This window comes from Delphinapterus leucas, chromosome 11 (assembly GCF_059928025.1).
Source record: "Delphinapterus leucas isolate spDelLeu-1000000601 "Yukka" chromosome 11, BTC_Dleu_Yukka2, whole genome shotgun sequence".
NCBI classification, from domain to species: Eukaryota; Metazoa; Chordata; class Mammalia; order Artiodactyla; family Monodontidae; genus Delphinapterus; species Delphinapterus leucas.
In genome coordinates this window covers 20,861,356-20,875,650 of record NC_143139.1, presented here as the reverse complement: position 1 = coordinate 20,875,650, position 14,295 = coordinate 20,861,356, and the positions used below count along the sequence as shown (strand labels likewise).

Sequence of the window (14,295 nt, the reverse complement as noted above, 5' to 3'; positions counted from 1 at the left end):
CTTCAGGCCCTTGTTCCGTTATGGAAAGATTTGGAAAAACAAAAACAAAGAACAGAAGACTGGCTAAAATAACATTATAGGAACTCTGGAAAACAAAGAGATCAAAATAGAGACAGTGCTTGGAGGCAGAACACTTAGTTCCTGACTTATAGTGGATAGACGTTTGGCCCCCAGGAAGGCAGGGCTTGGGCTGGCCAAGTGTCTGGTTTTTCAGAGAGCTAAAGGGTTGGACCCCAGGACTTTGTTCACAATTCAAGCATTAAACACACACACATTCACACACACATGGATTGCTTTGAAGTTACTGAGAAGAGCCTCAATGTGGCTCATAAAATGCAGTTGTCATAAGCCTTTTCATGAGCTACTCCGTGAGAATATTGTTTTACTTGTAAAATAAGTGTACTGTAGTTTAGGGATTTTGTTTAAATGCTTGCACACTATACTTTTACATTTATAAAAAAGAAAGAAAGGAAAATCTTTATTCATATAGTAGGATTTACTTACAAAAATAATACTTGGAAAGTAAGTCTTTCTTCTCCCTCTTTTGTGCTAGTCCCTTCAGCATTCACACATACACATACACAGATACACACAAACATACACATGTGAGCTGTATTTATAGTTATTAATTTGTAAAGTGCATTTGAAAGCACACATTAACTCTAGAATCTTTATAAATACAGGAAAATTAGTTAAGCAGCAGGAGAAATTAAAGGAAAAAGTATAGTAAACCATTACATATTAAACAGGAATGATAATCATGTTTTTCATGTTAATGGAAAGGGGAAATATAATAAGTGATAAAAGTGGGATATAAATGGTTTATAGAGTCTCAATTTTGAGTGAAAGAAATGCATTAGGGCTTCCCTGGTGGCGCACTGGTTGGGAGTCCTCCTGCCGATGCAGGGGACACGGGTTCGTGCCCCGGTCTGGGAAGATCACACATGCCGCGGAGCGGCTGGGCCCGTGAGCCATGGCCGCTGAGCCTGCGCGTCCAGAGCCTGTGCTCCGCAATGGGAGAGGCCACAACAGTGAGAGGCCCGTGTACTGAAAAAAAAACAAAAACAATGCATTAAAAGGCCTGGAAGGAAAAAATATTGAATCACTATGTTGTATACCTGAAATTAATATAATTTTGTAAATCACTATATTTCAATAAAAAAAATTTATTAAAAAAATTTAATAAAATATAAAAAGCATGGCAGGAAATGGTAAAATTTTTAGTTGGTGGAATATAGTAATTTTTATTTTCTTCTTTCAGCATTTACACTTTTGAAAAACTGTCTGAAGTAGGAGTTTATTGATTTTTAAATAGAAAAGAGAAAAGCATGACTTGACACTAAAGTGTTTTATTTAGATTGTTAAAACTAGAAATATAAGACGTTCTTGCACTTGTGTTAGATGCATAATATCTTTGAAAAGCAAAACCCTGAGTAATAATGATAATTAATGCTTCTTGTGCTCACAGTCTATCATTTTGACTTTCTCACTTTGTTTATTATACTAATTTTTGTACACAGAATTGAAGACACACGTGACAATCTCCCAAAGACACAGCGATCTTTAGTACATTTTTTTCCAACGTCAATGGATTCAGATACCACTACACTGCCATGTTCATGGTCATTATCCAATGAAATACCTCTCAGTTACTATCTGTCCAGCCCTCAGGTTAGTGGAGTAACTTTTTCAACAACTGGACCAAAGCCTCTTAAACCTGATCTAGTGAGCCATTCCCAATCAGAAGACAGCTTGGGTAAGCAAAACATGTACCAAGTTTTTTAGACTACTTTTAAAGCATATAGTTCAATAGAGTCTTTATGTGCCTAGAAGCCAGAATGATGTTTTATTATTTGTCTCCAATAATACTAATTTCTTAATGTCATATGCAGAATAACTTGACTCTGCCCATCATTGATTCTAGCACTGGAGTCATATTCAAGTCACGTAAACATATGTGGCCAAGTACATCATCTCTGTGATTAAAGTATCTTGAGTTATCATAATAATTCATAGGTTGACCACTTAGATGCTCTAGAATTGCTAAATGATTAAAAATACTAATGTATAGCATTAACTGCTCTTCCTCTGAATGCTACCAGAAAGATTAACAATGTCTTATGTATGTTATGCTTTAGGAGACTATGGCTTAAGTAAGGAAAGACGGGTAGATAAGAGAAAGAAGAAACATAAAGTAGGTAATAAAATGGTGGAGAGAAAAGGGAAAAACAATAAAGAATTTGGAGGAGAGGAAAATGAAAACGGCAGTAAAGTTTTGACAGTTGCCAACAATGCACTCAGCAGTGCTCACACTATGAGGTGTATGTTCCTCACCATGTTTAGGGAACTCTGAGGGTATGTTATCAAGGTTTACTGAAAAGACCACTGCCCTTGGAAACAGAGGACCTAGGTTCAAACCCCCTTTCTAGTCCCAATAACATGGGACATTAAGTAAGGTATTTAGCATCTCTGAGTCCCATTTTCCACACCTACAAAATGGGGATTAAAATATCAACTTCACAGGGCTATCCTAAGAATTAAATGAGATATTTATGAAAATCACCTAGCACATAGTAAGTGTGCTCAATAAAATTAGTTGTGAATCCGAATGTATCTGTAAGTACCTTCTCATAGAATGGGCTAGATTTGGGGTCTGTATTACCAGTCAACTAACAAGTTTCAAAATTGTTAACACGAATACACCCATGACTACCTGATGTCTTCATTTTCCTCTACCATTCTGTGGGCATTTACAGCCTTGCTCCTTCCTATCTACATTTCATTTTGTTCCTGGTATTTTCCTAAGCCTTTGACACAGTGTTATATAGGATTTTGATCTACTGCCATTATTGTCATATTCCCTGTGTTTCATTGTTTGTATGCTTAAGATACATTTTTTGAAGAAGCCTCCTAAATTCACAATGACCTTTAGCGATGACCAAAATCTATATGCTTAAAAGTGAAAATACACATTTTATATCTAAGGAGGTAATATTTCTCATCCTTTGGCACTGTATCATCATGGTATATGTTCTATATTTGAGTTGAACTGTGAAAGCTCCTAGTATTTGGGGGGGGGGGTAACAGATATACTGGTTTCGCCTTGCAAGATGAGAGTTGTGCTGGGATGAAGTCTTCTTCAGTTACTGTAGGTTCTGACTCTGTAGATAGATGGCTGAGTCTACCAAGACTTGTTGCATTTGGTTCATTTCATTTCTAGATGAGATAGTAACTGGAACTAAAATCAATGTGTCTTCTTTCCTTTTAGAATACAAAGATTTTCATCCCTCAGGATGAGCTATTAAGGATGCTATACATTCTCGTCCCCCAAAGGAATTTAAAGATTAAGGAAATACTTACTTGAATGGGAATGAACTAACTTAATTCCAAATATTTCTTCTAAACAAAATACTCTGAGGAATCCTCTTTAGGAATTATATGTTTATTTTTTTCCACTTTTCACATTGCTTTGGCTTTGTTAAAGACATAAGAAGATAAAGCACACTCTAGATTGTCTTAATCCTTTGATGATTTTGGATTCAGGGTCACATTGACCAAAGTCCCTGTGCTACAATAATAGCTATCATTTATTGAGTACCTGCTAAATGCCAGATACTGTGCTAGACACTTACCTATATTATCTTCAATTCTCACATCGTCTCACACAAAGTAGTATTATCCTTATTTTATTTTCAGGAAAACTGAGAATTGGAAGGTTTAAATCATTTGGCTTAGTAAGTGACAGAGCTGGGGTACAGATGTGTCTAAATCCAAGACACATTGCTCTATCTATTTCATCATGATGCCTGTCTGTACTGTTACTCTCTCTTTGCAGATACATAATTAGATTTATCCAGCATATTCTTTCTATGCAAAGTCTTGAAACTTATTTTGTATTTGAATCTTACTACTGAGAATTTTAAAAGAGTAAGAGGTTACAAGAATCTGATTAAGCATTATTTTATCTTTTTAATAAAGTATTTTAGTTAATTAGAGGAAATTTAAGTCTTTACCTGGCAAAATACAAACCATTGGTAGGAAAGGACTCATTTGAGACTTTAATTTATGAGTAGCAATTTGGGGAGAAAAGCTAATACAAAATAGAATAAAGTTGTACTTACATATAATGTACCAAATTTGAGAGACTCAAATGTTTTACCTACTCAAAAACTTATGATGCTCGTAGTACAACTTAATCAGTTAAATTGTAATTATGCTGATGATACAATTGATAGTTTAAGATAACTGCAATAATCTCTAGGAATTGAGTGTCACTAAAAATAATCACTTACTGGTTATTTTATAGACTGGTTTAAAGCTTCGAACTATCCTCACTTAGTTTGACTGTGACAGTAAAATGTATAAAGAATATCATTTTGTAGAAGCAAAGAATAAAGATAGTAGCTTTGGTTTCTTTTAATCTTTTATTTACTTCTCTCTCTATTGTTTCCTTCTTTGGTTTCTTCGAAAGGACTCAACAACTTCAGACTTCCAAAGAGACACACTATGCCGGTGCTTGCTTCTCAGCCAGCTGTGACTGGGGAAGGGGAGGATTATTTCCTATCTTTGTTTGGTGATTCAGAGAAACTTGTCGTGCACTCATTCCACACCAAGAAAACTTGGAAGCACTTTTCTATGATTCTTGAAGAAGTGGGCCAATCTAGATCCAGGTAAATACTCTATTTGAATTATTTAATATCTTCTATTGGGGTAGGAGTAATAAATTAGTAGGAAATAAAGTTCTAAACTGTTGTTAGATCCATGATCTCATCTAAAACCCTAAGCAATCCATTAAAATATAACTGTTTCATATTCTGGTCAGTTAAAAGGAATCAATATAACTTTCTAGGGAACCAAACAAGGAAAGTTAATTCTTCAAAGATGCCAGAGAAAACAGCACTACATAAGGCTTACCAATAAAGTTAACTCAGTTATTCAAGAAAATTTTCATTATTGGCAAATCAATCAGATGGATTTAGAATCCTTTTCTATCTGTCTTGAGTTCAAGGCAGAAGGAAAAAATGGACTTATAACTTACTGATCCATTTTTATGGTTATTAGTATCTGTAGAAAGAAAGAATTGATCAGGAAGAAAGTTGATATTAGAACTAAAATAAGAGCTGACACATCTATGCATTTACTTAACCCTGCTTTTCTCGTAGCACAAACAACAGATTAAATTGTGAATTTTTAGTAATAAACACGCATTTTAAAAAATTTTTATTGAAGTATAGTTGATTTGCAATGTCATGTTAATTTCAGGTATACGGCAGAGTGACTCAGTTATACATATATATACTTTCTTTTTCATATTCTTTCCATTATGATTTATCACAGGATACTGAATATAGTTCCCTGTGCTCTACAGTACAACCTTGTTGTTTATCCATCCTATGTATACTAGTTTGCATCTGCTAATCCCAAACTCCCAATCCTTCCCTCCCCCACCCCTCCTCCCCCTTGGCAACCAAAAGTCTGTTCCCTATGTCTGTGAATTCGTTTATGTTTCATAGATACGTTCATTTGTGTCATACTTTAGATTCCACATATAAGTGATACCATATGGTATTTATCTTTCTCTTTCTGACTTACTTCACTTAGTATGATAATCTCTCAGTCCATCCATGTTGCTGCATATGGCATTATTTCATTCTTTTTTTATGGCTGATGTATAGATAGATAGATAGATAAATAGATACCCCACATCTTCTATATCCATTCATCTGTCAATGGACATTTAGGTTGTTTCCATGCCTTGGCTATTGTAAATAGTGCTGCTATGAACATTGGGGTGCATGTTTCTCTTTGAATTATAGTTTTGTCTGGATATATGCCCAGGAGTGGGATTGCTGGATCATATGGCAACTCTATTTTTATTTTTTTGAGGTATCTCCATACTGTTTTCCATAATGGCTGCACCAATTTACATTCCCACCAACAGTGTGTGAGGGTTCCCTTTTCTTCACACCCTCTCCAACATTTATTATTTGTAGACTTTTTAGTTATGGCCATTCTGACCGGTGTGAGGTGGTACCTCACTGCAGTTTTGATTTGCATTTCTCTAATAATTAGTGATGATGAGCATCTTTTCGTGTGCCTTTTGGCATCTATATGTCTTCTTTGGACAAATGTATATTTACGTCTTCTGCCCATTAGTGATAAGCATATGTTGATAGAGGGTGTTTGAGGACTAAAAGAAGTTGTTAGCCAAAGTTAAGGGTCAAACATAAAGGAAACCTTTTCCCCCTTATGTCAGATTTCCTAAAATCAACCACTTTTGCCACTTAATTGTAGTGAATACCCAAGTGTTCTCTCAACCATCTAAAAGCACTTCATCAAATTATTCATACAGTACTTACCATGTTAAAAATGATGACTTATTTTCAGCAAAACTTCAAAAAAAACTTATGAATATGGTTTTAAGAAACTTTACTCAAGCAGATCATGAAGACCTTCAGGTAAGGATCAAGAGAGAAGGAAGTAAAGTGATAAGGCATTCAGAGGATAGCTTTCTTCCCAGCAGAGATGGTCTGGGAAGATTTTGTGAAGGAGTTATCATGGAAAACATCTTGGAAAGATAAGTACATTTTGGATATGCAAATTTGGAGTCTCTGAGAATATTCTAGACCATTGGTTTTCAACTCTACCCACAAAATTGAATCACCTGGGGATTGTCCTGACTCTACACCAGACTCTTTGAATCAAAATTTCTAGTGGAATTGGGCATCGTATTTTGGTTTTTTGGTTTTTGTTTTAAATGCCATGGAAATTCTAATGCACAGCCAGGGCTGAACAAAGGAGCAGCATAAACAAAATGAAGGAGGCAGAAAAGCTAAGATCAGATATGAGTATAAGCATGGCTGTACTGAGCAGTGCATGAAGAGGTATAACAGGGTTGTAGGCGTCAGGGTTGGAGACAGATCACAGTGAGCATTGAACACCAGACTATGTAGACTTCACTATGGGCAATGGGAAGCAATGGGAAAGTTTCAAACAAAGGATTGACAGGATTCTGATTCAGAATACTTGATCTGTGGCAATGAATATATGAATGAATGCTGGATTTTGTCAAATGCCTTTTATACATCTGTTGAGATGATCATATGATTTTTTATTTCTTAAATGTTAAAGTAACCCCGCACTCTTAGAATAAACCTCCCTTGGTCAGAATGTTTATCTTTTTCATATATTGTTGAATTCAATTGGCTAAAATTTTGTTTCAGATTTTTGCATCTATGTTTGTGAAGAATACTGGCCTGTAGTTTTCTTTACCTGTTAATATCTTTGTCTGCCCTGGTATCAGGGTAATACTCAACTCATTAAATGAGTTGGGATATATTCCCTCCTCCTTTACTTTCTAGAAGAGTTTGTGTAGAAGTAATATTATTTTTTCCTTAAATATTTTATAGAATTCATCAGTGAAGCCATCTGGGCCTGGAGTTATTTTGTGAGAAGGTTTTTACCTACAGATTTTACTTCTTTAAAATAGATGTCAAGATAGTCCAGTTACCTATTTCTTCTTGAGTGAACTTGAGTAGTTTGTGTCTTTCAAGGAATTTGTCCATTTCATCTAAGTTGTCAGATTTATTGTTGTAAAATTATACATAATATTCCCTTGTTATCCTTTCATGTATCTATAGAATCTGTAGTGATGTCACATTTCTTATTGCTGATAATGACCATATGTGTCTTCTCTCTTTTTCCTGATAAATCTTGCTGAAGAGTTATCAATTTTGTTGAGCTTCAAAGAATCAGTGTTTCATTTAATTGATTTTCTCTAATTTTTTTGCTTTGGTTTTCTATTCATAGATTTCCATTCTGATCTGTATTCCCTTTCTTCTGCCTACTTCAGGTTTCTTTTTTTTTTTTTTCTAGTTTCTCAAGGTGGAAGTTGAGATCATTGATTTGAAAACATTTTCTCTTCTAATACAAGCATTTAGTACTGTAAAATTTCCCCTAACTACAGCTTTTAGTGGAATCCCACAAATTTTGATGTGTTTTATTTTCATTTTCATTCACTTCAAAATAACTTTTTTTTAAAATTTAAGTAGAGTTGATTTACAATATTTTGTTAGTTTCAGGTGTGTAGCATAGTGATTCATTTTTTATATATTCCATTATAGATTATTACAAGATAGTGAATTCCTTGTGTTATACAGTAAATTTTTGTTGCTTATGTATTTTAGGTGTAGTAGTCTGTATCTGTTAATCCCATACTCCTAACTTGTCCCTCCCCTGCCCTCCCTCTCCCCTTGATAACCATAAGTTTGTTTTCTATATCTGTGAGTCTCTTTCTGTTTTGTATATAGATTCATTTGTATTATTTTTTAGATCCCACATGTGATATATTATTTGTCTTTCTCTGACTTACTTCACTAAGTATAAAATTCTCTTGGTCCATCCATGTTGCTGCCAATGGCAATATTTCATTCATTTTTATGCCTGAGTAATATTCCATTGTGTGTATGTATATATATATATATATATATATATATATATGTGTATATATATATATATATATATATATATACCACATCTTCATTATCCACTCCTCTGTTGATGGACACTTGGGTTGTTTCCATCCCTTGGCTATTGTAAATAGTACTACTGTGAACATTGGGGTGCATGTATCTTTTCAAATTTGAGTTTCCACATTTTCCAGATATATGCCCAGGAGTGGGATTGCTGGATCATATGGTAGCTCTAATTTTAGTTTTGAAGGAACCTCTGTACTGTCTTCCATAGTGGCTGCACCAATTTACATTCCCACCAACAGCAGGAGGGTTTTATTTTCTCCACACCCTCTCCATCATTTATTATTTGTAGACTTTTTAATGATAGCCATTCTGACAGGTGTGAGGTGATTCCCCATTGTGGTTTTGATTTGCATTTCTCTAATAATTAGCAATGTTGAGCATCTTTTCATGTGTCTTCTTTGGAAAAATGTCTGTTTAGGTCTTCGCCCATTTTTGGATGTAGTTTTTTGTTTCTTCACTATTGAGTTGTATGAGCTGCTTATACATTTTGGATATTAACCCCCTGTTGGTTGCATCATTTGCAATTGTTTTCCCCCATTCCATAGGTTGTCTTTTCATTTTGTTGATGGTTTCCTTTGCTGTGTAAAAGCTTTTAAGTTTGGTTATGTCCCATTTGTTTACTTTTGCTTTTATTTCTTTTACCTTGGGCGACTGATCTAAGAAAATATTGCTACAACCTATGTTAAATTATGTTCTGCCTATGTTCTCTTCTAGGAGTTATATGGTGTCATGTCTTACATTTAGGTCTTTAAACAATTTTGACTTTACTTTTGCATATGGTGTGAGGAAATGTTCTAATTTCATTGATTTACATCCAGCTTTAGCTGTCCAGCTTTCCCAACACCACTTGTTGAAGAGATGGTCATTTCTCCATTGTATATTCTTATTTCCTTTGTCGTACATTAATTGATAATAGGTGTGTGGGTTTATTTCTGGGCTCTCTATCTTGTTGCATTGATCCATAAGTCTGTTTTTGTGCCAATACCACAGTGGTTTTTTTGTTGTTTTTTTTTTTGTTTTTTTTTTTTTGTTTTTTTTGCATACGCGGGCCTCTCACTGTTGTGGCCTCTCCCGTTGCGGAGCACAGGCTCCGGACGCGCAGGCTCAGCGGCCATGGCTCACGGACCCAGCCGCTCCGCGGCATGTGGGATCTTCCCAGACCGGGGCACAAACCCGTGTCCCCTGCATCGGCAGGCGGACTCTCAACCACTGCGCCACCAGGGAAGCCCAATACCACAGTTTTGATTACTGCAGTTTTGTAGTACAGTCCAAAGTGTGGAAGAGTTACACTTCCAGCTTTTGTTCTTTTTCCTCAGTATTGCTTTGGCAATTCTGGGTTTTTTGTGATTCCATATAAATTTTAGGATATTTGCTCTGGTTCTGAAAAAAATGTCACAGTATTTTGATAGCAATTGCATTAAATCTGTAAATTGCTTTGGGTACTATGGCCATTTTAACAATATTAATTCTTCCAATCCAAAAACATGATATATCTTTCCATTTCTTTGAACCATCTGCACTTTCCTTTGTCACTGTGTTATAGTTTTCAGCATATAGGTCTTTTACCTCCTTGGTTAAGTTTATTCCTAAGTATTTTATTCTTTTTGATGAGATTTGAAATAAGATTTTTAAATTTCTCTGTTACTTTATTATTAGTGTATAAAAATGCAAGAAATTTCTTTATATTAATCTTGTATCCTGCTACCTTGCTGAATTCATTTATTAGTTCTAATAGTTTTTGTGTGGAGACTCCATATAGAGTATAATGTCATCTGCAATACTGACAGTTTTACCTTCTTCCCTTTCAATTTTTCTTGTCTGATTGCTGTGGTGTTGAACATCACTTGAAGAGGTGTTTTTATGTGGGAACATCCCTGTGTAGACTTTGTGTGTCCAGCATTTTTGGTGTGAGGACTGCTTTTGATATGGACATTTGCCATGTCTTTCCTAAAGGTGTGCTGGCCATTATCCCCTTGATAGGGGTGTGGTTGCTGTTGTAGTGGGTAGAGCCTGTGTAGGTTGTGAGGCTGGACTTACTCTCTGCTCCATGGCTGTTGCTGCCCTGTCAGGAGCAGGGTCTACTTCCCAGTTGTTGGAGCAGAAGCCCTGAGGATCAGGTTCAATCAGACTCTGTTGCCCTTGAGTGCACACCCTGCCCCAAAGGAGGTGATTGCGGAAGCAATGAGGTCTGTGCAGTCACAGAGGACCTATGCACCGCTTGTGTAGGTGTCCACGGTTCTGATCAGAAGCAGCACCAAGGTCACTTACCTTTCTTTGTTGTGTTTGTCCTAAATCTAGTGCAAAGCTGTGATGTGAAGTAGGCTGGGGCTGGGGGTTGAGGTATTGTGGCTGCAGGAATTGAGGTGGTTCAGCTGCTGCCTGAGATCTGGGCTGCCTCTGTGGCAGTCTTCTTCCAGGACCCAGATCTAGTGCTAAGCTGCAGTATGGAGTGGGCAGAGCCCGGGGCACTCTCACTGGGAGAGCTGCTGTGTACTCCTGAGTGTGCTGACAGTGGCCACCGCTGCTCCACCCAGAACACACTCCAGGCTCTCCTTGCTATCTCTGCATAGCTAGATTGAGTCCTCTCCCAGGGACAGTCTGCCCAAGATTCAGCACTTAGCTGTGGCATCAAAATAGTTTCTAGTTTCCATTTTTATTTCTTCTTTGATCCTTGAGTAATAAGAAGTCTATTATTTAGCTCCCAAATATTTTACAGATTTTTCCAGTTCTGGTGATTTTCCAGATATCTTTTGTTATTGATTTCTAAGTCAGTTTCATAGTGGTCAAAGAACATAATTTATATGACTTGAGTCCTTTTAAATGTATTGAGACTTGCTTTATAGCAGATATTGTCTATCCTGGTAAATGTTTTGGTAAATATATTTATTGTTGGGTGGAGTGTTTTGTAAATATTGATCAGGTCAAACTGATTGATGGTGTTAAGTCTATTGTCTTTTTTGTTGATTTTATGTCCATCAATTATTGAAAAAGGGGTGTTAAAATTTCCAACTATAATTGTGGATTTACTGATTTCTTCTTGCAGTTCTATCAGTTTTAGTTTCATGTATTTTGAAGCCCTGTTTTTAGGTGTATAAACATTTAGGATTGTTATATCTTCCAATATAGAATTGATGTCTATATCATTATGAAATAAACTTCTTTATCCATGGCATTATTCTTTGCTCAGAAATCTACTATGTCTAATATCAACATAGGCATTCCAGCTTTCTTTTACTGGTGTTAGCATGGTATATCTTTTTTTATCCTTTTACTTTTAGCCTATTTGTGTCTTTATATTTAATATTATGTTTTGTATCAATAGGTAGCATGCAGTAGGCTTGCTCTTTCATCTTCTGACAATCTCTGTCTTTTAATTTGGGCATTTAAACAATTTAGATTTAAAGTAATTTTTAATATGGTTGATTAATTCTATTATCTTGTTATTCATTTTCTATTTGTCCCAACTGTTCTGTTCTCTTTTTCTTCTTTTTCTGTCTTCTTTGAAATTAATCATTATTTATATTCCATTTTATCTCCATTGTTGGCTGATTAGCTATAACTCTTTTATTTTAGGGGTTCCTTCCAGGTTTATAGGATACATCTTGAGCCTATTACAGACTACCCTCATGTTATATTTTACCACTTCACAAATAGTATAAGAGCCTTAGAATACTATAATTTCATTTCTCTTTTCCCAGCCATTGTGCTTCTGCTGTCACATATTTTATTTCTACATATGGTGTAAATCCCATACTCCATAGTTATTTTGGCTTAAATAATCAATTTCTAAAAGAAATTTAAATGATAAGAAAAATATTATATATTTACCCTTATGTATTTTCACTGCTTTTCTTTGCTTTTTAGTTCTTTTTGTTTGTTTGTTTTGTTTATTTTTTGATCTATAAATTATATTTCCATCCATTTTAATTATGCTAGTACCTGAAAAGAACTTCCTTTAACATTTTTTGTAGTATGGATCTGCTTATAACCATTTCTTCTTTCACTTTTTTTAGACAGTTTTATTGAGATATCATTGACATACTTGCATATATTTAAGGCATACAACTTTTTTTTATCTTTTGGGGGTTTTTATTGAGATATAATTGATAAACAACATTGTGTAACTTACATAATGATGATTTGATACTCATATGTATTGTGAAATGATTACCATAATAAAATTAGTTAACACATCCTTCACATAATTACCTTATTTTTTTTTTCTGGTGAGAACATTTAAGGTCCACTGTCTTAGCAATTTTCAAGTATATAATACCATATTTTTAACTATAGTCACCATGCTGTTCATAAGATTCCCAGAACTTATTCATCTTATAACTGGAAGTTTTTATCCTTTGACCAATATTTCCCCCATTTCCCCTACCTTCTATCCCCTGACAAACACTGTTCTAATTTCTGTTTATATGAATTCAGCTTTTTAAAATTCCACATATAAGTGAGACCATACAGTATTTGTCTTTCTCTGTCTGATTTATTTCACTTAGCATAATGTGCTCAACATCCATCCATGTTGTCACAAATGGCAGGTCGTCCTTCATTTTATGGCTGAATAATACTCCATTATATATGTGTGTGTGTGTGTGTGTGTGTGTGTATATATATATATATATATATATACAGCTGACTCTTGAACAACACAGTTATGAACTGCATGGGTTCACTTATAGGTGGATTTTTTTCAATTAATACTCCAGTACTACATGATCTGTGTTTGGCTGAATCTGTGGATGTGGAATCATGGATATGGAGGGCCAACTATAAAGTTATATGCTGATTTTTCCACTGTGTGGGTGGTCGGCACCCCTAACCCCTGCACTGTTCAATAATCAACTGTATTTATAAAATAAATACCACATTCACTTTATCCATTCACTTGTCAATGGACACTTTGTTTCTGTATCTTGGCTATTGTGAATAATGCTGCAATGAACATGGTGGTGCAGATAACTCAACAAATGGTAATTTTATTTCCTTCAAATACCTGGAAGTGGGATTGCTGGATCATATGGTAGTTCTATTTTTAATTTTTTGAAGAGCCTCCACACTGTTTTCCATAGCACTGCATCAATTTACATTCCCACCAACAGTGCACAGGGTTCCCTTTTCTCTATATCTTCGCCAATACTTATTGTTGTCTCTTTGATAACAGCTATTCTTACAGGTGTGAGGTGATATCTCATTGTGGTTTTGATTGCGTTTCCCTGTGATTAGTGATGTTAAGCCCCTTTTTATGTACCTGTTGGCCATTCACATATCTTCTTTGGGAAAATGTCTATTCAGGTCCTTTCCCATTTTTTATTTGCATTATTTGATATTTTGCTATTGAGTTGTGTGAGTTCCTTATATATTTTAGATATTAACCCCTTATCAAATATATGATTTGCAAATATTTTTTCCCATTTTGTAGGTTGCCTTTTCATTTTGTTGATTGTTTCCTTTGCTGTGCAGGAGCTTTTTAAATTGAGGTAATCCCATTTTTCTATATTTGCTTTTCTCACCTGTGCTTTTGGTGTGTTAGCTAAGAAATTATTGTCAAGACGAATGTCAAGAAGGTTTTCCCCCATATTTTCTTATAGGAGTTTTATGGTTTTGAGTCTTACCTTTAAGTCTTTAACCCACTTTGAGTTGATTTTTGTGTATGGTGTGTGATAGAGGTCCAATTTCATTTTTTGCATGTGGATATCCACTTTTCCAGCATTTATTAAAGAGACCATCCTTTCCCCATCTTGGCACTCCT

General features: G+C 35.2%; 1 protein-coding gene across 1 annotated transcript in view; it reads left to right on the top strand.

Annotated features, from left to right (window-relative positions):
- The window catches only part of LMNTD1 (lamin tail domain containing 1), a 69,059-nt gene that overhangs the window by 18,768 nt on the left and 35,996 nt on the right, over positions 1 to 14,295 (top strand). The window contains exons 2-3 of the mRNA XM_089920397.1: positions 1,521 to 1,756; positions 4,472 to 4,670. Coding sequence (XP_089776523.1) covers positions 1,521 to 1,756; positions 4,472 to 4,670 — 435 coding nt within the window. The remainder of the gene's footprint in view (positions 1 to 1,520; positions 1,757 to 4,471; positions 4,671 to 14,295) is intronic.